This window comes from Salmo salar, chromosome ssa12 (genome assembly GCF_905237065.1).
Source record: "Salmo salar chromosome ssa12, Ssal_v3.1, whole genome shotgun sequence".
NCBI classification, from domain to species: Eukaryota; Metazoa; Chordata; class Actinopteri; order Salmoniformes; family Salmonidae; genus Salmo; species Salmo salar.
The window spans coordinates 15,108,373-15,131,886 of NC_059453.1; the positions used below are offsets into that span (position 1 = coordinate 15,108,373).

At 45.2% G+C, this 23,514-nt stretch overlaps 2 protein-coding genes across 3 annotated transcripts in view; one reads left to right on the forward strand and one right to left on the reverse strand.

The window, feature by feature from the left end:
• Positions 1-3,537, forward strand: part of LOC106594349 (DDB1- and CUL4-associated factor 15) — a 42,929-nt gene extending 39,392 nt beyond the window's left edge. For both annotated transcript variants that reach the window (XM_045690814.1, XM_045690815.1), the window contains exon 13: positions 2,117-3,537. In XM_045690814.1, the coding sequence (XP_045546770.1) occupies positions 2,117-2,172 (56 nt within the window). In that variant the 3' untranslated portion in view covers positions 2,173-3,537. The remainder of the gene's footprint in view (positions 1-2,116) is intronic.
• Positions 3,538-4,286: 749 nt separating this feature from the next.
• LOC106564142 (MHC class II regulatory factor RFX1) overlaps positions 4,287-23,514 on the reverse strand; it is a 59,799-nt gene continuing 40,571 nt past the window's right edge. Inside the window, 5 exon segments of the mRNA XM_045692056.1 lie at positions 4,287-6,273; positions 6,276-6,352; positions 6,464-6,509; positions 6,914-7,067; positions 9,350-9,561. Of these exon segments, the coding sequence (XP_045548012.1) occupies positions 6,193-6,273; positions 6,276-6,352; positions 6,464-6,509; positions 6,914-7,067; positions 9,350-9,561 (570 nt within the window). The 3' untranslated portion in view covers positions 4,287-6,192.

Below are 23,514 nucleotides of genomic sequence, written 5' to 3' on the forward strand. Positions count from 1 at the left end.
AAATATTTCCCAGCAAGCGCGCAAACAACGCTCTGCTTTACCTCTATCGTAAGATTAAAACATATGTTACAACTTTCTCCTCTCTTTCGGCTTCACACTTATGAAATGTCTACGACTTTAAATGTACCATGTAAATCGCCAAATGTATAAAATACGTAATACAACTCCCATTCTCTATATGTCCTCTCAGCAGGCCATTTAGACAACAGACAACGTACTTTATCCAATTCGCCTCGCTATTATTTTGAATGCATTCGTCTTTCAATTTAAACTAAACAAGCCATCAAAACATTCGGTTTATATCTTAAACAACCACTAACAACCGTATCTTTCCAGGCAAAACATAACAGTTGAATGACAATCAGCAACTCAAATTTTAATCCACTGATGCATAGGCTGAGAAACATTTTACATATTTAGCAGAGGCTCTTATCCAGAGCGACTTACAGTAGTGAATGCATACATTTCATACAATTTCATACATTTTTTTTCTGTGCTGGCCCCCCATGGGAATCGAACCCACAACCCTGGCGTTGCAAACACCATGCTCTACCAACAGAGCTATAGGGAAGAAATGAACCCAAGCCTCCCGCATGGCAGGCGAGAATTCTACCGCTGAACCACCAACACGCTCTCTAGCAAAATGACCTAGTTTGTGACAGTTAAAGCATCTATTTCCCCCTTTCTTTTGACTGTCTCTATCCACTTTTCTCGACTTCCTCCCTTTCTCCACCTCTATCCACTTTCTCAATAAGCTTACTAAATCCTGTTCTCCTTTCTGTGTCTCTGTGGGGGCCTTGGGAGTCCTCTCCGTCAGAGGATTTACTACTCATGTTCGTTAAATTACTATTATTATGCTCCTTCTCACAATCTGTGTGTAAGTGCTATTCATCTCCATGTGTGTGCTATTTACCGTTGTTATCCTTAACCCATTTTGAAAAATACCTACCGTTAATCTTTCCTAGAAATTCAGAATAATTATTTGTATGAATCCTGATACATTATTTAGATCTCACACGTATACGACCATAAATAATATTTATTTTTATGACGTTCCTTGCGACTCTTGACTGGTCAATATATCTATTTCACACACAAATAATGACCTTCTTATTCTATGTGCTTTTTAAAACTCTGATTCAATTACTTCTATGTGTATCTCTTACCTACTGGTAATTTCTTCTAGGAAAGTCTCAGCTTGTCCCATGCACACACATTAGTACATTAACCTTATAATCACTCAGTTATACATTTTCAGGGTGAAATCATTTAGTCAAACCTTTAATCATATAATTTCCATTACACTACCATACCCACTACCATACACCATACCACTACCATACCCACTACCGTACCCACTACCATACCCACTACCATACTCCTACCATACCCACTGCCGTACCCCTACCATACCCACTACCGTACCCCATACCCACTACCATACCAATACCATATCCCCTACCATACCCCATACCCACTACCCCTTCATCTACACTGATTTAATGTGGATTTAACAAGTGACATCAATAAGGGATCATAGCTTTCACCTGGATTCACCTGGTCAGTCTGTCATGGAAAGAGAAGGTGTCCTTAATGTTTTGTATACTCAGGCCAGCAGCATACCACCCTGAAGCTAAGCAGGGTTGGTCCTGGTCAGTCCCTGGATGGGAGACCAGATGCTTTTGGAAGTGGTGGTGGAGGATCAATAGGAGCCTCTCTCCCCTCTGGTCTAAAAAAACTATATCCAAATGCCCCAGGGCAGTGATTGGGGACATTGCCCTGTGTAGGGTGCCGTCTTACCGATGAGACATTAAACTGTGGTCATTAAAGATCCCATGGGCCTTATCATAAGAGTAGGGGTGTTAACCCTGGTTTCCTGGCTAAATACCCAATCTGGCCCTCATACCATCATGGCCCCCTAATCATCCCCAGCTTACAATTGGCTAATTCATCCCCCCTCCTCTCCCCTGTAACTATTCTCTGGGTTGTTGTGGTAAATGAGAATGTGTTCTCAGTCAACTGACCTGGTAAAATAAGGGTTAAATGAAACCGTCTTTATGTAAATTAATTCTTCAATTCTCATTTATTTTTCTGTTTGACCCCCTCTTCTGTCTAGGTTCCTCTCTACAGGTGTTAGCTGACAGCGACCGGAGTACCTGGATCATACTATGAGGGACAACAGAGGGGTGTCCTGACACCAGAGGCTCGGACTGTCACACACACACTGACACACACCGACACGCATACAGTAAGCCTGTTTAGCTGCTACAGTAACAGTCATAGGTTTCCTCTCAAATGGCACCCTATTCCACATGTGGTGCACTACATTTGACTGTTTCCCTTTATGACTCTGGTGAGAAGTAGTGCTCTATATAGGACCTTCAGACTCCATTCTGGACCTGGAAAGCAGTTCCACTGTTTCATTGTTCCCCTCTAATCAGGGACTGATTTAGACCTGGGACACCAGGTGTGTGTGCAATTAATGATCAGGTAGAACAGAAAGCGAGCAGGCTCCGGACCTCGTAGGGTCAGAGTTGGATACCCCTGATTTAGGGAATAGGGTGCCATATTGTCATGAATCTGTGCACCTGCCTCTGTGTGTGTGATGTTGTAGGATGGAAGAATCAGGAGGCATTCAGTGTGTTTTCCACATGTTCTGTTTTTGTTTGACTATATAATGTAACATTTGCACCCATGGATCCAGAGCTGAACTGAACAAAGATGATTTTACTGTGGGTTTTTAGTTTAGTTTGTTTGGTGTAACTTTCCGTTTTATGACTGTGTGAGAGAGAGATGTATATAGAGAGAAGTTGTGTGGTCCTCATGCCTCCGAGATTCTGCTGCTGTTCTCGGAACCTAAAGGCCACTCCTCTAAACCAGCTCTGTCCAGGTTCATCTGGTTTTATCCAGTTTGATCCAGGTCTGAATCTCCATGTCTGTCTGATTGCAACAGGGCCTACACATGAACTGGAGTGACTGACGTTCCCCTAAGTACAGATCTAGGATCAGCTTCCCCTCCCCCAATCATAACCTTAACCATTAGTGGTTGGGAATGTGAAACTGACCACAGATCAGTGTCTTAGGGCAACTTCACCATACACCCTGTTCATCACCATCATCTGTCTCTTATTTTACCATTGACAGATTTCTTCTTGGATGCGTCCAAAATGGCTCCCTATGTAGTGCACTACGTTTTGTCCAGAGCCTCATAAGCTCTCATAGAGCTTTGGTTAAAAGTAGTGCACTACATAGGGAATAGGGTGTCAGTTCAGATTGTCCCCTTCATAAATGTATTTGTATGTGGAGTTAACTTTCCCAAAATTCCCAGGTTTTCTAGAAATCCTGGTTGAAGGATTCCAGATTAGTCCTTCTTCCCAGGAATCTTTTTAGGAAAGTTACAACCCTAGATGGAGCAGAGGTTTATGGGATATGGAGTTAAGCAACCTGTTATTATCTGGATGTATTTTAACAGACTGGACAGAGAGAGCATGGTTCACTTGATTATTTTTTCATAAAAATAAATAATTGAAAGATTCACCTTGTGTGTGGCTCTGTTTCCTGTGTGTGTGAAGGAAAAACACTTCAAACGTAACTTTAAGAGACTGTGAAGAGGAGAAACACTTGTAAAGTATGTATCTTTTCCATTTAATAGCTAAAGGTGGGCTGGTATCACGTCTTTATGGGGCAACGACTGAGTACAAGATGTTTGAAAAGACTTCTGTCTTGTGCTCACTGGGTACTGATAATAAAACTACAAACTCAGGTCACAGGGATTCAATACAAAGGTCTACAAAACATATACTAGAAATCTTATGTGATTGTACAATAGTAATACAGTAGCTAAATACTCTGGATAGTACATCAAAATATGCTACACATACTGTTGAAATAAGGCCATAATGGTTCAATAAATATATGATAGTCACTAAAGTAACATCTATTTCTATATATATTACAAATACACATTCACTGATCTGTACTAAATAGCTTTCTAACTAGGGTGACTTTGCTGATTCAACGAGCTGGCAGTTAAGGTTGCCATAGATACAACGTTGCGTGTCATCTGCCAACCTGATTGGTTGGTGTGAGTTCTGACCTTGTCCTTGTTGCCCAATCACAGATTAGTGATGTTTCTGTGAAGGTCTGTATCCTGCTGATGGGATATCACTTTACTGTTGTGTGTGGATGAGGATGGAGGGACAAATGAATGGGATATAAACAGGATGCATTATGGCTGCCCCCTCTATTCCTCTCTTTTAGGACACTACATATGCCTGCTATAACTCATAACATTTTAATAACAATACATTACCAAAGCGTGAGGAACAAATGTCAGATTGTACAAGTCAGCAGACAGGTTTAGAAACACTTTCATTTATTAATCAGATCTAATTAAAAACACAGGTTGTCTTCCAAATGGCACCCTATTCCCTATATAGTGCGCTACTTTTGACCATGGTCAATAGGGCTCAGGTCCAAAAAAGTGCACTATACAGGGTGCCATTTGGGATGCAATCACAAGTGTTGTCTAGCTGTAGAAGGCACAGGTCATCTCTTAGTTGTCCAAATAATAAATTACACTAAAAGGTATGTTTCTGAACGCTGCCCTGTATCGACCTTTACATCCTCTGAACTACATCAGGACACTACTGTTAGAGCGTCTGACTGATCCACTGATTTCAATACATCAACACCCCTTCAGTCTCATTTCACAGAGGGCTATTAACATTCATACTAAGACTCTTTGATGAGCCGTCCTAAATGGTGCCCTGTTTCAGTGCCGATAGGATGCCGATAGGGACACACTAAGTGGTTGTCTAAGAGGTCAGTGAACATCATCAGGACTGAAGACAGACTGCTGTAACAACTCTACACCTGGCTAGGACAAACACAGTAAATGTCTTTCTATGGCAGTTAGGACAGTGGGTGGGTAAGGTGAGGACAGAGAAGATTATAGGCATGCAGGTTGACTGACTCATACAGGACCAATCAAAAGTTTGGACACACCTACTCATTCAAGGGTTTTTCTTTATTTATACCATTTTCTACATTGTAGAATAATAGTGAAGACGAGCTGTTACCAAAGCTACCCTTTGGTGGCTACTTTGAAGAATCTCAAATATAAAATATATTTTTGATTTAACACTTTTTTGGTTACTACATGATTCCATGTGTTATTTCATAGTTGTGATGTCTTCACTTATTCTATAATGTAGAAAATAGTAAAAATAAAGAAAAACCCTTGAATGAGTAGGTGTGTCCAAACTGTTGACTGTTACTGTAGGTCTGGATTCAATCAGAGGTACTTTGTAGACCTCTGTTGACAATGCCCCTTTTAAAGGCAGTGTTCCTCAGCATGTTCACACAGACGGTAAATGTTGCATATGTCAGCTGAATCAGACATTACCTTTAAATGTTCAGCGTGCTACAACACACCTCAGACTGTACTGGTACAAGACTGTTTCTGCATCCGGCAACAACAAGCTGACAAACTAGTGGTCATGTTAATTAGTGGGATAAGTTGGTCAAATCTGGAACAGACTGTTACCCCGTCTAGTGAAGAGGTTACCATCTGGAACAGACTGTTACCCCGTCTAGTGAAGAGGTTACCATCTGGAACAGACTGTTACCCCGTCTAGTGAAGAGGTTACCATCTGGAACAGACTGTTACCCCGTCTAGTGAAGAGGTTACCATCTGGAACAGACTGTTACCCCGTCTAGTGAAGAGGTTACCATCTGGAACAGACTGTTACCCCGTCTAGTGAAGAGGTTACCATCTGGAACAGACTGTTACCCCGTCTAGTGAAGAGGTTACCATCTGGAACAGACTGTTACCCCGTCTAGTGAAGAGGTTACGGTCTCTTATGTCACAATGAATGTGATGAGGAACCATGATCACTAAAAAGAGATGAAAAGGCAAGCTGTGAAACCTCTCTCCTTCGCTCTCTCTCTCACACACACACACACACACACACACACACACACACACACACACACACACACGAGAGATCAAGGTGCAGCCAGACAGGGTGTGTGAGGTTAGGTTGCAGGAACAGATAAGGAACTTAATGGCATTGGGATCACATATGGGCTCATAGCAAACTATCATTAAGGCAAAGGATGAGTGTGTGTATGTGTGTGTGTCATGTTAGCCAACGGCTAAGTGGAGAGCGTGTGTTTAAGGTGTGTGTGTCACTCTGTGTGTGTGCTATTGAACAGTCCCCGGGGGTCAGTCCTGGCGAGCTTGACGGGCGGCTCCAGTGACTCCTCCCCTCTCCCAGACCAGCGGAGTTAGACGGCATGATCATCTCTACCCCCTCTTCATCACTCTCCTCCTCATCCTCTTCCTCATCTGAGACACACATACAGATATATTAACCCTTTACAGGTTTATTGTGGCCACATTATTTGAGATGTAGAACATTTGAAGGGTTGCAGTATAATGTAGAGATGAGACATCTACCTTTATCAGGGTCCTGAGAGTTCAGACTCCTGCCCACACTGGCAAACTGACAGAGAGAGAGACAATAAGCAGTGTATCGTGTGTGTACCTCTCCCATGACAGAGAGAGAGAGACAATAAGCAGTGTATCGTGTGTGTACCTCTCCCATGACAGAGAGAGAGAGACAATAAGCAGTGTATCGTGTGTGTACCTCTCCCATGACAGAGAGAGAGAGACAATAAGCAGTGTATCGTGTGTGTAGATGTGTCTATATGTGAGTACCTCTCCCATGACAGAGAGAGAGAGACAATAAGCAGTGTATCGTATGTGTACCTCTCCCATGACAGAGAGAGAGAGACAATAAGCAGTGTATCGTATGTGTATATGTGTGTGTACCTCTCCCGGGACGGAGAGAGAGAGACAATAAGCAGTGTATCGTGTGTGTATATGTGTGTGTATATGTGTGTGTACCTCTCCCATGACAGCGATGGCAGTCTCTCCTTTAGCCTGGGCCACTCTGTGTTCTATCAGGTAGTACATGTACTCATCATACAGCAGTCTGATCAGGTGGAAGGATCCGAAGCTGGCAGCACTACGCAGAGTCAGGTCTCTGATCACCATGGAACTGGGGGGTAGACAGAGACAGAGTCAGGTCTCTGATCACCATGGAACTGGGGGGTAGACAGAGACAGAGTCAGGTCTCTGATCACCATGGAACTGGGGGTAGACAGAGACAGAGTCAGGTCTCTGATCACCATGGAACTGGGGGGGTAGACAGAGACAGAGACAGAGTCAGGTCTCTGATCACCATGGAACTGGGGGGTAGACAGAGACAGAGACAGAGACAGAGTCAGGTCTCTGATCACCATGGAACTGGGGGTAGACAGAGACAGAGTCAGAGACAGAGTCAGGTCTCTGATCACCATGGAACTGGGGGTAGACAGAGACAGAGACAGAGACAGGTCTCTGATCACCATGGAACTGGGGGGTAGACAGAGACAGAGACAGAGTCAGGTCTCTGATCACCATGGAACTGGGGGGTAGACAGAGACAGAGACAGAGTCAGGTCTCTGATCACCATGGAACTGGGGGGTAGACAGAGACAGAGACAGAGTCAGGTCTCTGATCACCATGGAACTGGGGGGGTAGACAGAGACAGAGACAGAGACAGAGACAGGTCTCTGATCACCATGGAACTGGGGGGTAGACAGAGACAGAGACAGAGTCAGGTCTCTGATCACCATGGAACTGGGGGGTAGACAGAGACAGAGACAGAGACAGAGTCAGGTCTCTGATCACCATGGAACTGGGGGTAGACAGAGACAGAGACAGAGACAGAGTCAGGTCTCTGATCACCATGGAACTGGGGGGTAGACAGAGACAGAGTCAGGTCTCTGATCACCATGGAACTGGGGGTAGACAGAGACAGAGTCAGAGACAGAGTCAGGTCTCTGATCACCATGGAACTGGGGGTAGACAGAGACAGAGACAGAGACAGGTCTCTGATCACCATGGAACTGGGGGGGAGACAGAGACAGAGACAGAGTCAGGTCTCTGATCACCATGGAACTGGGGGGTAGACAGAGACAGAGACAGAGTCAGGTCTCTGATCACCATGGAACTGGGGGTAGACAGAGACAGAGACAGAGTCAGGTCTCTGATCACCATGGAACTGGGGGGTAGACAGAGACAGAGTCAGGTCTCTGATCACCATGGAACTGGGGGGTAGACAGAGACAGAGTCAGGTCTCTGATCACCATGGAACTGGGGGTAGACAGAGACAGAGTCAGGTCTCTGATCACCATGGAACTGGGGGGGTAGACAGAGACAGAGTCAGGTCTCTGATCACCATGGAACTGGGGGGTAGACAGAGACAGAGTCAGGTCTCTGATCACCATGGAACTGGGGGTAGACAGAGACAGAGACAGAGACAGAGTCAGGTCTCTGATCACCATGGAACTGGGGGTAGACAGAGACAGAGACAGAGTCAGGTCTCTGATCACCATGGAACTGGGGGTAGACAGAGACAGAGTCAGGTCTCTGATCACCATGGAACTGGGGGGTAGACAGAGACAGAGACAGAGTCAGGTCTCTGATCACCATGGAACTGGGGGGTAGACAGAGACAGAGACAGAGTCAGGTCTCTGATCACCATGGAACTGGGGGGTAGACAGAGACAGAGACAGAGACAGAGTCAGGTCTCTGATCACCATGGAACTGGGGGGGTAGACAGAGACAGAGACAGAGACAGAGTCAGGTCTCTGATCACCATGGAACTGGGGGGTAGACAGAGACAGAGACAGAGTCAGGTCTCTGATCACCATGGAACTGGGGGGTAGACAGAGACAGAGACAGAGTCAGGTCTCTGATCACCATGGAACTGGGGGGTAGACAGAGACAGAGACAGAGACAGGTCTCTGATCACCATGGAACTGGGGGGGTAGACAGAGACAGAGTCAGGTCTCTGATCACCATGGAACTGGGGGGGTAGACAGAGAACAGAGACAGGTCTCTGATCACCATGGAACTGGGGGGTAGACAGAGACAGAGACAGAGACAGAGTCAGGTCTCTGATCACCATGGAACTGGGGGGTAGACAGAGACAGAGTCAGGTCTCTGATCACCATGGAACTGGGGGGTAGACAGAGACAGAGTCAGAGTCAGGTCTCTGATCACCATGGAACTGGGGGGTAGACAGAGACAGAGACAGAGTCAGGTCTCTGATCACCATGGAACTGGGGGGTAGACAGAGACAGAGACAGAGTCAGGTCTCTGATCACCATGGAACTGGGGGGGTAGACAGAGACAGGGAGGGGTGAGGGACAAATGAAGAGGGGGGAAATGTACATTCAAATCAAAGAGCCTTTAATGCTCACCTTCCCTTACTTCAACCATCCTCTCTCTCACCTGTAGAAGCTCCATCGCAGCAGGAAGAGCTTGGCAGCTGCAGGGAAGGCTGCAGGGCTGTGTTGGTAAGGCTTTAGGACCTGGGAGACCACGCCGTCCAGCCAGGCAGCCCACTGCTCCAGAGAGTTATGTTGTTGTAACGTCTGCTTGAAGTCCTGCTCCAACCTCTGGATCACACCATCCTCACAACCACACACCCACGACGCCTGCTCCTACAGGGGGAGAGGGAGGGGAGAGAGAGAGAGGTTCAGGATTATAGGTTGGAGAGAGAGAGAGAGCGCAAGGTAGAGAGGGAGACAAACAGACAGAGAGAGGTAGTGGTTAAAAGGTATCCAGACAGAGAGAGAGAGAGAGGTAGTGGTTAAAAGGTATCCAGACAGAGAGAGAGAGAGAGAGTAGTGGTTAAAAGGTATCCAGACAGAGAGAGAGAGAGGTAGTGGTTAAAAGGTATCCAGACAGAGAGAGAGAGAGAGGTAGTGGTTAAAAGGTATCCAGACAGAGAGAGAGAGAGAGAGAGAGGTAGTGGTTAAAAGGTATCCAGACAGAGAGAGAGAGAGAGGTAGTGGTTAAAAGGTATCCAGACAGAGAGAGAGAGAGAGAGGTAGTGGTTAAAAGGTATCCAGACAGAGAGAGAGAGAGAGAGGTAGTGGTTAAAAAGGTATCCAGACAGAGAGAGAGAGAGAGAGAGGTAGTGGTTAAAAGGTATCCAGACAGAGAGAGAGAGAGAGGTAGTGGTTAAAAGGTATCCAGACAGACAGAGAGAGAGAGAGGTAGTGGTTAAAAGGTATCCAGACAGACAGAGAGAGAGAGGTAGTGGTTAAAAGGTATCCAGACAGAGAGAGAGAGAGAGGTAGTGGTTAAAAGGTATCCAGACAGAGAGAGAGAGAGAGGTAGTGGTTAAAAGGTATCCAGACAGAGAGAGAGAGAGGTAGTGGTTAAAAGGTATCCAGACAGAGAGAGAGAGAGAGGTAGTGGTTAAAAGGTATCCAGACAGAGAGAGAGAGAGAGAGGTAGTGGTTAAAAGGTATCCAGACAGAGAGAGAGAGAGAGTAGTGGTTAAAAGGTATCCAGACAGAGAGAGAGAGAGAGGTAGTGGTTAAAAGGTATCCAGACAGAGAGAGAGAGAGAGGTAGTGGTTAAAAGGTATCCAGACAGAGAGAGAGAGAGAGTAGTGGTTAAAAGGTATCCAGACAGAGAGAGAGAGAGGTAGTGGTTAAAAGGTATCCAGACAGACAGAGAGAGAGAGGTAGTGGTTAAAAGGTATCCAGACAGACAGAGAGAGAGAGGTAGTGGTTAAAAGGTATCCAGACAGACAGAGAGAGAGAGGTAGTGGTTAAAAGGTATCCAGACAGACAGAGAGAGAGAGGTAGTGGTTAAAAAGGTATCCAGACAGACAGAGAGAGAGAGGTAGTGGTTAAAAGGTATCCAGACAGAGAGAGAGAGAGAGAGTAGTGGTTAAAAGGTATCCAGACAGACAGAGAGAGAGAGAGGTAGTGGTTAAAAGGTATCCAGACAGACAGAGAGAGAGAGAGGTAGTGGTTAAAAGGTATCCAGACAGAGAGAGAGAGAGAGGTAGTGGTTAAAAGGTATCCAGACAGAGAGAGAGAGAGAGGTAGTGGTTAAAAGGTATCCAGACAGAGAGAGAGAGAGAGAGGTAGTGGTTAAAAGGTATCCAGACAGAGAGAGAGAGAGAGGTAGTGGTTAAAAGGTATCCAGACAGAGAGAGAGAGAGAGGTAGTGGTTAAAAGGTATCCAGACAGAGAGAGAGAGAGAGGTAGTGGTTAAAAGGTATCCAGACAGAGAGAGAGAGAGAGGTAGTGGTTAAAAGGTATCCAGACAGAGAGAGAGAGAGAGTAGTGGTTAAAAGGTATCCAGACAGAGAGAGAGAGAGAGAGGTAGTGGTTAAAAGGTATCCAGACAGAGAGAGAGAGAGAGAGGTAGTGGTTAAAAGGTATCCAGACAGAGAGAGAGAGAGAGGTAGTGGTTAAAAAGGTATCCAGACAGAGAGAGAGAGAGAGGTAGTGGTTAAAAGGTATCCAGACAGAGAGAGAGAGAGAGGTAGTGGTTAAAAGGTATCCAGACAGAGAGAGAGAGAGACGTAGTGGTTAAAAAGGTATCCAGACAGAGAGAGAGAGAGAGGTAGTGGTTAAAAGGTATCCAGACAGAGAGAGAGAGAGAGAGGTAGTGGTTAAAAGGTATCCAGACAGAGAGAGAGAGAGAGGTAGTGGTTAAAAAGGTATCCAGACAGAGAGAGAGAGAGAGAGGTAGTGGTTAAAAAGGTATCCAGACAGAGAGAGAGAGAGAGGTAGTGGTTAAAAGGTATCCAGACAGAGAGAGAGAGAGAGAGGTAGTGGTTAAAAGGTATCCAGACAGAGAGAGAGAGAGAGAGTAGTGGTTAAAAAGGTATCCAGACAGAGAGAGAGAGAGAGAGGTAGTGGTTAAAAGGTATCCAGACAGAGAGAGAGAGAGAGGTAGTGGTTAAAAGGTATCCAGACAGAGAGAGAGAGAGAGAGAGTAGTGGTTAAAAGGTATCCAGACAGAGAGAGAGAGAGAGGTAGTGGTTAAAAGGTATCCAGACAGAGAGAGAGAGAGAGAGTAGTGGTTAAAAGGTATCCAGACAGAGAGAGAGAGAGAGAGGTAGTGGTTAAAAGGTATCCAGACAGAGAGAGAGAGAGAAAGTAGTGGTTAAAAGGTATCCAGACAGAGAGAGAGAGAGAGTAGTGGTTAAAAGGTATCCAGACAGAGAGAGAGAGAGAGAGGTAGTGGTTAAAAGGTATCCAGACAGAGAGAGAGAGAGAGAGGTAGTGGTTAAAAGGTATCCAGACAGAGAGAGAGAGAGAGGTAGTGGTTAAAAGGTATCCAGACAGAGAGAGAGAGAGAGGTAGTGGTTAAAAGGTATCCAGACAGAGAGAGAGAGAGTAGTGGTTAAAAGGTATCCAGACAGAGAGAGAGAGAGAGGTAGTGGTTAAAAGGTATCCAGACAGAGAGAGAGAGAGAGGTAGTGGTTAAAAGGTATCCAGACAGAGAGAGAGAGAGAGGTAGTGGTTAAAAGGTATCCAGACAGAGAGAGAGAGAGAGGTAGTGGTTAAAAGGTATCCAGACAGAGAGAGAGAGAGAGGTAGTGGTTAAAAGGTATCCAGACAGAGAGAGAGAGAGAGGTAGTGGTTAAAAAGGTATCCAGACAGAGAGAGAGAGAGAGAGTAGTGGTTAAAAGGTATCCAGACAGAGAGAGAGAGAGAGAGGTAGTGGTTAAAAGGTATCCAGACAGAGAGAGAGAGAGAGAGGTAGTGGTTAAAAGGTATCCAGACAGAGAGAGAGAGAGAGAGGTAGTGGTTAAAAGGTATCCAGACAGAGAGAGAGAGAGAGGGTAGTGGTTAAAAGGTATCCAGACAGAGAGAGAGAGAGAGGTAGTGGTTAAAAAGGTATCCAGACAGAGAGAGAGAGAGAGAGGGTAGTGGTTAAAAGGTATCCAGACAGAGAGAGAGAGAGAGAGGTAGTGGTTAAAAGGTATCCAGACAGAGAGAGAGAGAGAGAGGTAGTGGTTAAAAGGTATCCAGACAGAGAGAGAGAGAGAGGTAGTGGTTAAAAGGTATCCAGACAGAGAGAGAGAGAGAGAGGTAGTGGTTAAAAGGTATCCAGACAGAGAGAGAGAGAGAGGTAGTGGTTAAAAAGGTATCCAGACAGAGAGAGAGAGAGAGGTAGTGGTTAAAAGGTATCCAGACAGAGAGAGAGAGAGAGGTAGTGGTTAAAAGGTATCCAGACAGAGAGAGAGAGAGAGAGGTAGTGGTTAAAAAGGTATCCAGACAGAGAGAGAGAGAGAGGTAGTGGTTAAAAGGTATCCAGACAGAGAGAGAGAGAGAGAGGTAGTGGTTAAAAGGTATCCAGACAGAGAGAGAGAGAGAGGTAGTGGTTAAAAGGTATCCAGACAGAGAGAGAGAGAGAGAGGTAGTGGTTAAAAGGTATCCAGACAGAGAGAGAGAGAGAGGTAGTGGTTAAAAGGTATCCAGACAGAGAGAGAGAGAGAGGTAGTGGTTAAAAGGTATCCAGACAGAGAGAGAGAGAGAGAGGTAGTGGTTAAAAGGTATCCAGACAGAGAGAGAGAGAGAGGTAGTGGTTAAAGGTATCCAGACAGAGAGAGAGAGAGAGAGGTAGTGGTTAAAAGGTATCCAGACAGAGAGAGAGAGAGAGGTAGTGGTTAAAAGGTATCCAGACAGAGAGAGAGAGAGAGAGGTAGTGGTTAAAAGGTATCCAGACAGAGAGAGAGAGAGAGAGGTAGTGGTTAAAAGGTATCCAGACAGAGAGAGAGAGAGAGGTAGTGGTTAAAAGGTATCCAGACAGAGAGAGAGAGAGAGAGGTAGTGGTTAAAAGGTATCCAGACAGAGAGAGAGAGAGGTAGTGGTTAAAAGGTATCCAGACAGAGAGAGAGAGAGAGAGGTAGTGGTTAAAAGGTATCCAGACAGAGAGAGAGAGAGAGAGGTAGTGGTTAAAAGGTATCCAGACAGAGAGAGAGGTAGTGGTTAAAAGGTATCCAGACAGAGAGAGAGAGAGAGAGGTAGTGGTTAAAAAGGTATCCAGACAGAGAGAGAGAGAGAGGTAGTGGTTAAAAGGTATCCAGACAGAGAGAGAGAGAGAGAGGTAGTGGTTAAAAGGTATCCAGACAGAGAGAGAGAGAGAAGTAGTGGTTAAAAAGGTATCCAGACAGAGAGAGAGAGAGAGGTAGTGGTTAAAAGGTATCCAGACAGAGAGAGAGAGAGAGGTAGTGGTTAAAAGGTATCCAGACAGAGAGAGAGAGAGAGGTAGTGGTTAAAAGGTATCCAGACAGAGAGAGAGAGAGAGGTAGTGGTTAAAAAGGTATCCAGACAGAGAGAGAGAGAGAGTAGTGGTTAAAAGGTATCCAGACAGAGAGAGAGAGAGAGAGAGGTAGTGGTTAAAAAGGTATCCAGACAGAGAGAGAGAGAGAGGTAGTGGTTAAAAGGTATCCAGACAGAGAGAGAGAGAGAGAGGTAGTGGTTAAAAGGTATCCAGACAGAGAGAGAGAGAGAGGTAGTGGTTAAAAGGTATCCAGACAGAGAGAGAGAGAGAGGTAGTGGTTAAAAGGTATCCAGACAGAGAGAGAGAGAGAGAGGTAGTGGTTAAAAGGTATCCAGACAGAGAGAGAGAGAGAGAGGTAGTGGTTAAAAGGTATCCAGACAGAGAGAGAGAGAGAGAGGTAGTGGTTAAAAGGTATCCAGACAGAGAGAGAGAGAGAGGTAGTGGTTAAAAGGTATCCAGACAGAGAGAGAGAGAGAGGTAGTGGTTAAAAGGTATCCAGACAGAGAGAGAGAGAGAGGTAGTGGTTAAAAGGTATCCAGACAGAGAGAGAGAGAGGAGTAGTGGTTAAAAGGTATCCAGACAGAGAGAGAGAGAGGGTAGTGGTTAAAAGGTATCCAGACAGAGAGAGAGAGAGAGAGGTAGTGGTTAAAAGGTATCCAGACAGAGAGAGAGAGAGGTAGTGGTTAAAAGGTATCCAGACAGAGAGAGAGAGAGAGAGGGTAGTGGTTAAAAGGTATCCAGACAGAGAGAGAGAGAGGTAGTGGTTAAAAGGTATCCAGACAGAGAGAGAGAGAGGTAGTGGTTAAAAGGTATCCAGACAGAGAGAGAGAGAGAGAGGTAGTGGTTAAAAGGTATCCAGACAGAGAGAGAGAGAGAGGTAGTGGTTAAAAAGGTATCCAGACAGAGAGAGAGAGAGAGGTAGTGGTTAAAAGGTATCCAGACAGAGAGAGAGAGAGAGGTAGTGGTTAAAAGGTATCCAGACAGAGAGAGAGAGAGAGAGTAGTGGTTAAAAGGTATCCAGACAGAGAGAGAGAGAGAGGGTAGTGGTTAAAAAGGTATCCAGACAGAGAGAGAGAGAGAGAGGTAGTGGTTAAAAGGTATCCAGACAGAGAGAGAGAGAGAGAGGTAGTGGTTAAAAGGTATCCAGACAGAGAGAGAGAGAGAGAGGTAGTGGTTAAAAGGTATCCAGACAGAGAGAGAGAGAGAGGTAGTGGTTAAAAGGTATCCAGACAGAGAGAGAGAGAGAGAGGTAGTGGTTAAAAGGTATCCAGACAGAGAGAGAGAGAGAGGTAGTGGTTAAAAGGTATCCAGACAGAGAGAGAGAGAGAGAGGTAGTGGTTAAAAGGTATCCAGACAGAGAGAGAGAGAGAGGTAGTGGTTAAAAGGTATCCAGACAGAGAGAGAGAGAGAGGTAGTGGTTAAAAGGTATCCAGACAGAGAGAGAGAGAGAGGGGTAGTGGTTAAAAGGTATCCAGACAGAGAGAGAGAGAGAGAGGTAGTGGTTAAAAGGTATCCAGACAGAGAGAGAGAGGAGTAGTGGTTAAAAGGTATCCAGACAGAGAGAGAGAGAGAGAGGTAGTGGTTAAAAGGTATCCAGACAGAGAGAGAGAGAGAGGTAGTGGTTAAAAGGTATCCAGACAGAGAGAGAGAGAGAGGTAGTGGTTAAAAGGTATCCAGACAGAGAGAGAGAGAGAGAGGTAGTGGTTAAAAGGTATCCAGACAGAGAGAGAGAGAGAGGTAGTGGTTAAAAGGTATCCAGACAGAGAGAGAGAGAGAGTAGTGGTTAAAAGGTATCCAGACAGAGAGAGAGAGAGAGGTAGTGGTTAAAAGGTATCCAGACAGAGAGAGAGAGAGAGAGTAGTGGTTAAAAGGTATCCAGACAGAGAGAGAGAGAGAGAGGTAGTGGTTAAAAGGTATCCAGACAGAGAGAGAGAGAGAGAGGTAGTGGTTAAAAGGTATCCAGACAGAGAGAGAGAGAGAGGTAGTGGTTAAAAAGGTATCCAGACAGAGAGAGAGAGAGAGGTAGTGGTTAAAAGGTATCCAGACAGAGAGAGAGAGAGAGGTAGTGGTTAAAAGGTATCCAGACAGAGAGAGAGAGAGAGGTAGTGGTTAAAAGGTATCCAGACAGAGAGAGAGAGAGAGGTAGTGGTTAAAAGGTATCCAGACAGAGAGAGAGAGAGAGGTAGTGGTTAAAAGGTATCCAGACAGAGAGAGAGAGAGAGGTAGTGGTTAAAAGGTATCCAGACAGAGAGAGAGAGAGAGGTAGTGGTTAAAAGGTATCCAGACAGAGAGAGAGAGAGGTAGTGGTTAAAAGGTATCCAGACAGAGAGAGAGAGAGAGGTAGTGGTTAAAAGGTATCCAGACAGAGAGAGAGAGAGAGGTAGTGGTTAAAAGGTATCCAGACAGAGAGAGAGAGAGAGAGGTAGTGGTTAAAAGGTATCCAGACAGAGAGAGAGAGAGAGTAGTGGTTAAAAGGTATCCAGACAGAGAGAGAGAGAGAGGTAGTGGTTAAAAGGTATCCGACACAGACAGAGAGAGAGAGGTAGTGGTTAAAAGGTATCCAGACAGAGAGAGAGAGAGAGGTAGTGGTTAAAAGGTATCCAGACAGAGAGAGAGAGAGAGGTAGTGGTTAAAAGGTATCCAGACAGAGAGAGAGAGAGAGGTAGTGGTTAAAAGGTATCCAGACAGAGAGAGAGAGAGAGAGGTAGTGGTTAAAAGGTATCCAGACAGAGAGAGAGAGAGAGGTAGTGGTTAAAAGGTATCCAGACAGAGAGAGAGAGAGAGAGGTAGTGGTTAAAAGGTATCCAGACAGAGAGAGAGAGAGAGGTAGTGGTTAAAAAGGTATCCAGACAGAGAGAGAGAGAGGTAGTGGTTAAAAGGTATCCAGACAGAGAGAGAGAGAGAGGTAGTGGTTAAAAGGTATCCAGACAGAGAGAGAGAGAGAGGTAGTGGTTAAAAAGGTATCCAGACAGAGAGAGAGAGAGAGGTAGTGGTTAAAAGGTATCCAGACAGAGAGAGAGAGAGAGTAGTGGTTAAAAGGTATCCAGACAGAGAGAGAGAGAGAGGTAGTGGTTAAAAGGTATCCAGACAGAGAGAGAGAGAGGAGGTAGTGGTTAAAAGGTATCCAGACAGAGAGAGAGAGAGTAGTGGTTAAAAGGTATCCAGACAGAGAGAGAGAGAGGTAGTGGTTAAAAGGTATCCAGACAGAGAGAGAGAGAGAGGTAGTGGTTAAAAGGTATCCAGACAGAGAGAGAGAGAGAGAGGTAGTGGTTAAAAGGTATCCAGACAGAGAGAGAGAGAGAGAGGTAGTGGTTAAAAGGTATCCAGACAGAGAGAGAGAGAGAGGTAGTGGTTAAAAGGTATCCAGACAGAGAGAGAGAGAGAGGTAGTGGTTAAAAGGTATCCAGACAGAGAGAGAGAGAGGAGGTAGTGGTTAAAAGGTATCCAGACAGAGAGAGAGAGAGGTTAAAAGGTATCCAGACAGAGAGAGAGAGAGGTAGTGGTTAAAAGGTATCCAGACAGAGAGAGAGAGAGAGGTAGTGGTTAAAAGGTATCCAGACAGAGAGAGAGAGAGAGGTAGTGGTTAAAAGGTATCCAGACAGAGAGAGAGAGAGAGAGGTAGTGGTTAAAAGGTATCCAGACAGAGAGAGAGAGAGAGGTAGTGGTTAAAAGGTATCCAGACAGAGAGAGAGAGAGAGGTAGTGGTTAAAAGGTATCCAGACAGAGAGAGAGAGAGAGAGTAGTGGTTAAAAGGTATCCAGACAGAGAGAGAGAGAGGGTAGTGGTTAAAAGGTATCCAGACAGAGAGAGAGAGAGAGAGGTAGTGGTTAAAAGGTATCCAGACAGAGAGAGAGAGAGAGGTAGTGGTTAAAAGGTATCCAGACAGAGAGAGAGAGAGAGAGGTAGTGGTTAAAAGGTATCCAGACAGAGAGAGAGAGAGAGGTAGTGGTTAAAAGGTATCCAGACAGAGAGAGAGAGAGAGGTAGTGGTTAAAAGGTATCCAGACAGAGAGAGAGAGAGAGAGTAGTGGTTAAAAGGTATCCAGACAGAGAGAGAGAGAGAGGTAGTGGTTAAAAGGTATCCAGACAGAGAGAGAGAGAGAGAGGTAGTGGTTAAAAGGTATCCAGACAGAGAGAGAGAGAGAGGTAGTGGTTAAAAGGTATCCAGACAGAGAGAGAGAGAGAGGTAGTGGTTAAAAGGTATCCAGACAGAGAGAGAGAGAGAGGTAGTGGTTAAAAGGTATCCAGACAGAGAGAGAGAGAGAGGTAGTGGTTAAAAGGTATCCAGACAGAGAGAGAGAGAGAGAGGTAGTGGTTAAAAGGTATCCAGACAGAGAGAGAGAGAGAGGTAGTGGTTAAAAAGGTATCCAGACAGAGAGAGAGAGAGGAGTAGTGGTTAAAAGGTATCCAGACAGAGAGAGAGAGAGAGGTAGTGGTTAAAAGGTATCCAGACAGAGAGAGAGAGAGAGGTAGTGGTTAAAAGGTATCCAGACAGAGAGAGAGAGAGAGGTAGTGGTTAAAAGGTATCCAGACAGAGAGAGAGAGAGAGAGGTAGTGGTTAAAAAGGTATCCAGACAGAGAGAGAGAGAGAGGTAGTGGTTAAAAGGTATCCAGACAGAGAGAGAGAGAGGTAGTGGTTAAAAGGTATCCAGACAGAGAGAGAGAGAGAGGTAGTGGTTAAAAGGTATCCAGACAGAGAGAGAGAGAGAGGTAGTGGTTAAAAGGTATCCAGACAGAGAGAGAGAGAGAGTAGTGGTTAAAAGGTATCCAGACAGAGAGAGAGAGAGAGGTAGTGGTTAAAAGGTATCCAGACAGAGAGAGAGAGAGAGGTAGTGGTTAAAAGGTATCCAGACAGAGAGAGAGAGAGAGTAGTGGTTAAAAGGTATCCAGACAGAGAGAGAGAGAGAGGTAGTGGTTAAAAGGTATCCAGACAGAGAGAGAGAGAGAGGTAGTGGTTAAAAGGTATCCAGACAGAGAGAGAGAGAGAGTAGTGGTTAAAAGGTATCCAGACAGAGAGAGAGAGAGGAGGTAGTGGTTAAAAGGTATCCAGACAGAGAGAGAGAGAGAGAGTAGTGGTTAAAAGGTATCCAGACAGAGAGAGAGAGAGAGAGGTAGTGGTTAAAAGGTATCCAGACAGAGAGAGAGAGAGAGAGGTAGTGGTTAAAAAGGTATCCAGACAGAGAGAGAGAGAGAGTAGTGGTTAAAAGGTATCCAGACAGAGAGAGAGAGAGAGGTAGTGGTTAAAAGGTATCCAGACAGAGAGAGAGAGAGAGGTAGTGGTTAAAAGGTATCCAGACAGAGAGAGAGAGAGAGGTAGTGGTTAAAAGGTATCCAGACAGAGAGAGAGAGGAGAGGTAGTGGTTAAAAGGTATCCAGACAGAGAGAGAGAGAGAGGTAGTGGTTAAAAAGGTATCCAGACAGAGAGAGAGAGAGAGGTAGTGGTTAAAAAGGTATCCAGACAGAGAGAGAGAGAGAGGGTAGTGGTTAAAAGGTATCCAGACAGAGAGAGAGAGAGAGGTAGTGGTTAAAAGGTATCCAGACAGAGAGAGAGAGAGAGGTAGTGGTTAAAAGGTATCCAGACAGAGAGAGAGAGAGAGGTAGTGGTTAAAAGGTATCCAGACAGAGAGAGAGAGAGAGAGGTAGTGGTTAAAAGGTATCCAGACAAGAGAGAGAGAGAGAGGTAGTGGTTAAAAGGTATCCAGACAGAGAGAGAGAGAGAGGTAGTGGTTAAAAGGTATCCAGACAGAGAGAGAGAGAGAGGTAGTGGTTAAAAGGTATCCAGACAGAGAGAGAGAGAGAGGTAGTGGTTAAAAGGTATCCAGACAGAGAGAGAGAGAGAGGTAGTGGTTAAAAGGTATCCAGACAGAGAGAGAGAGAGAGAGGTAGTGGTTAAAAGGTATCCAGACAGAGAGAGAGAGAGAGGTAGTGGTTAAAAAGGTATCCAGACAGAGAGAGAGAGAGAGAGGTAGTGGTTAAAAGGTATCCAGACAGAGAGAGAGAGAGGTAGTGGTTAAAAGGTATCCAGACAGAGAGAGAGAGAGAGGTAGTGGTTAAAAGGTATCCAGACAGAGAGAGAGAGAGAGGTAGTGGTTAAAAGGTATCCAGACAGAGAGAGAGAGGAGGTAGTGGTTAAAAAGGTATCCAGACAGAGAGAGAGAGAGAGAGGTAGTGGTTAAAAGGTATCCAGACAGAGAGAGAGAGAGAGGTAGTGGTTAAAAGGTATCCAGACAGAGAGAGAGAGAGAGGTAGTGGTTAAAAGGTATCCAGACAGAGAGAGAGAGAGAGAGGTAGTGGTTAAAAGGTATCCAGACAGAGAGAGAGAGAGGTAGTGGTTAAAAAGGTATCCAGACAGAGAGAGAGAGAGAGAGGTAGTGGTTAAAAGGTATCCAGACAGAGAGAGAGAGAGAGGTAGTGGTTAAAAGGTATCCAGACAGAGAGAGAGAGAGAGGGTAGTGGTTAAAAGGTATCCAGACAGAGAGAGAGAGAGGTAGTGGTTAAAAGGTATCCAGACAGAGAGAGAGAGAGAGAGGTAGTGGTTAAAAGGTATCCAGACAGAGAGAGAGAGAGAGGTAGTGGTTAAAAGGTATCCAGACAGAGAGAGAGAGAGAGAGTAGTGGTTAAAAGGTATCCAGACAGAGAGAGAGAGAGAGGTAGTGGTTAAAAGGTATCCAGACAGAGAGAGAGAGAGAGGTAGTGGTTAAAAGGTATCCAGACAGAGAGAGAGAGAGAGAGGTAGTGGTTAAAAGGTATCCAGACAGAGAGAGAGAGAGAGGTAGTGGTTAAAAGGTATCCAGACAGAGAGAGAGAGAGAGGTAGTGGTTAAAAGGTATCCAGACAGAGAGAGAGAGAGAGGGTAGTGGTTAAAAGGTATCCAGACAGAGAGAGAGAGAGAGGTAGTGGTTAAAAGGTATCCAGACAGAGAGAGAGAGAGAGAGGTAGTGGTTAAAAGGTATCCAGACAGAGAGAGAGAGAGAGAGGTAGTGGTTAAAAAGGTATCCAGACAGAGAGAGAGAGAGAGAGGTAGTGGTTAAAAAGGTATCCAGACAGAGAGAGAGAGAGAGGTAGTGGTTAAAAGGTATCCAGACAGAGAGAGAGAGAGAGGTAGTGGTTAAAAGGTATCCAGACAGAGAGAGAGAGAGAGAGGTAGTGGTTAAAAGGTATCCAGACAGAGAGAGAGAGAGAGGTAGTGGTTAAAAGGTATCCAGACAGAGAGAGAGAGAGAGGTAGTGGTTAAAAGGTATCCAGACAGAGAGAGAGAGAGAGAGGTAGTGGTTAAAAAGGTATCCAGACAGAGAGAGAGAGAGAGGTAGTGGTTAAAAGGTATCCAGACAGAGAGAGAGAGAGAGGTAGTGGTTAAAAGGTATCCAGACAGAGAGAGAGAGAGAGGTAGTGGTTAAAAGGTATCCAGACAGAGAGAGAGAGAGAGGTAGTGGTTAAAAGGTATCCAGACAGAGAGAGAGAGAGGAGGTAGTGGTTAAAAGGTATCCAGACAGAGAGAGAGAGAGAGGTAGTGGTTAAAAAGGTATCCAGACAGAGAGAGAGAGAGAGGTAGTGGTTAAAAGGTATCCAGACAGAGAGAGAGAGAGAGAGGTAGTGGTTAAAAGGTATCCAGACAGAGAGAGAGAGAGAGGTAGTGGTTAAAAAGGTATCCAGACAGAGAGAGAGAGAGAGAGGTAGTGGTTAAAAAGGTATCCAGACAGAGAGAGAGAGAGAGAGGTAGTGGTTAAAAGGTATCCAGACAGAGAGAGAGAGAGAGAGGTAGTGGTTAAAAGGTATCCAGACAGAGAGAGAGAGAGAGGTAGTGGTTAAAAAGGTATCCAGACAGAGAGAGAGAGAGAGGTAGTGGTTAAAAGGTATCCAGACAGAGAGAGAGAGAGAGGTAGTGGTTAAAAGGTATCCAGACAGAGAGAGAGAGAGAGAGGGTAGTGGTTAAAAGGTATCCAGACAGAGAGAGAGAGAGAGGTAGTGGTTAAAAGGTATCCAGACAGAGAGAGAGAGAGAGGTAGTGGTTAAAAGGTATCCAGACAGAGAGAGAGAGAGAGAGGTAGTGGTTAAAAGGTATCCAGACAGAGAGAGAGAGAGAGGTAGTGGTTAAAAGGTATCCAGACAGAGAGAGAGAGAGAGGTAGTGGTTAAAAGGTATCCAGACAGAGAGAGAGAGAGAGAGTAGTGGTTAAAAGGTATCCAGACAGAGAGAGAGAGAGAGGTAGTGGTTAAAAGGTATCCAGACAGAGAGAGAGAGAGAGAGGTAGTGGTTAAAAGGTATCCAGACAGAGAGAGAGAGAGAGGTAGTGGTTAAAAGGTATCCAGACAGAGAGAGAGAGAGAGGTAGTGGTTAAAAGGTATCCAGACAGAGAGAGAGAGAGGTAGTGGTTAAAAGGTATCCAGACAGAGAGAGAGAGAGAGATAGTGGTTAAAAGGTATCCAGACAGAGAGAGAGAGAGAGGTAGTGGTTAAAAGGTATCCAGACAGAGAGAGAGAGAGAGAGGTAGTGGTTAAAAGGTATCCAGACAGAGAGAGAGAGAGGTAGTGGTTAAAAAGGTATCCAGACAGAGAGAGAGAGAGAGGTAGTGGTTAAAAGGTATCCAGACAGAGAGAGAGAGAGAGGTAGTGGTTAAAAGGTATCCAGACAGAGAGAGAGAGAGAGAGGTAGTGGTTAAAAGGTATCCAGACAGAGAGAGAGAGAGGGTAGTGGTTAAAAGGTATCCAGACAGAGAGAGAGAGAGAGAGGTAGTGGTTAAAAGGTATCCAGACAGAGAGAGAGAGAGAGGTAGTGGTTAAAAGGTATCCAGACAGAGAGAGAGAGAGAGAAGTAGTGGTTAAAAGGTATCCAGACAGAGAGAGAGAGAGAGGTAGTGGTTAAAAGGTATCCAGACAGAGAGAGAGAGAGGTAGTGGTTAAAAGGTATCCAGACAGAGAGAGAGAGAGGAGGTAGTGGTTAAAAGGTATCCAGACAGAGAGAGAGAGAGAGAGGTAGTGGTTAAAAGGTATCCAGACAGAGAGAGAGAGAGAGGTAGTGGTTAAAAGGTATCCAGACAGAGAGAGAGAGAGGAGGTAGTGGTTAAAAGGTATCCAGACAGAGAGAGAGAGAGAGGTAGTGGTTAAAAGGTATCCAGACAGAGAGAGAGAGAGGTAGTGGTTAAAAGGTATCCAGACAGAGAGAGAGAGAGGTAGTGGTTAAAAAGGTATCCAGACAGAGAGAGAGAGAGAGAGTAGTGGTTAAAAGGTATCCAGACAGAGAGAGAGAGAGAGAGTAGTGGTTAAAAGGTATCCAGACAGAGAGAGAGAGAGAGGTAGTGGTTAAAAGGTATCCAGACAGAGAGAGAGAGAGAGAGGTAGTGGTTAAAAAGGTATC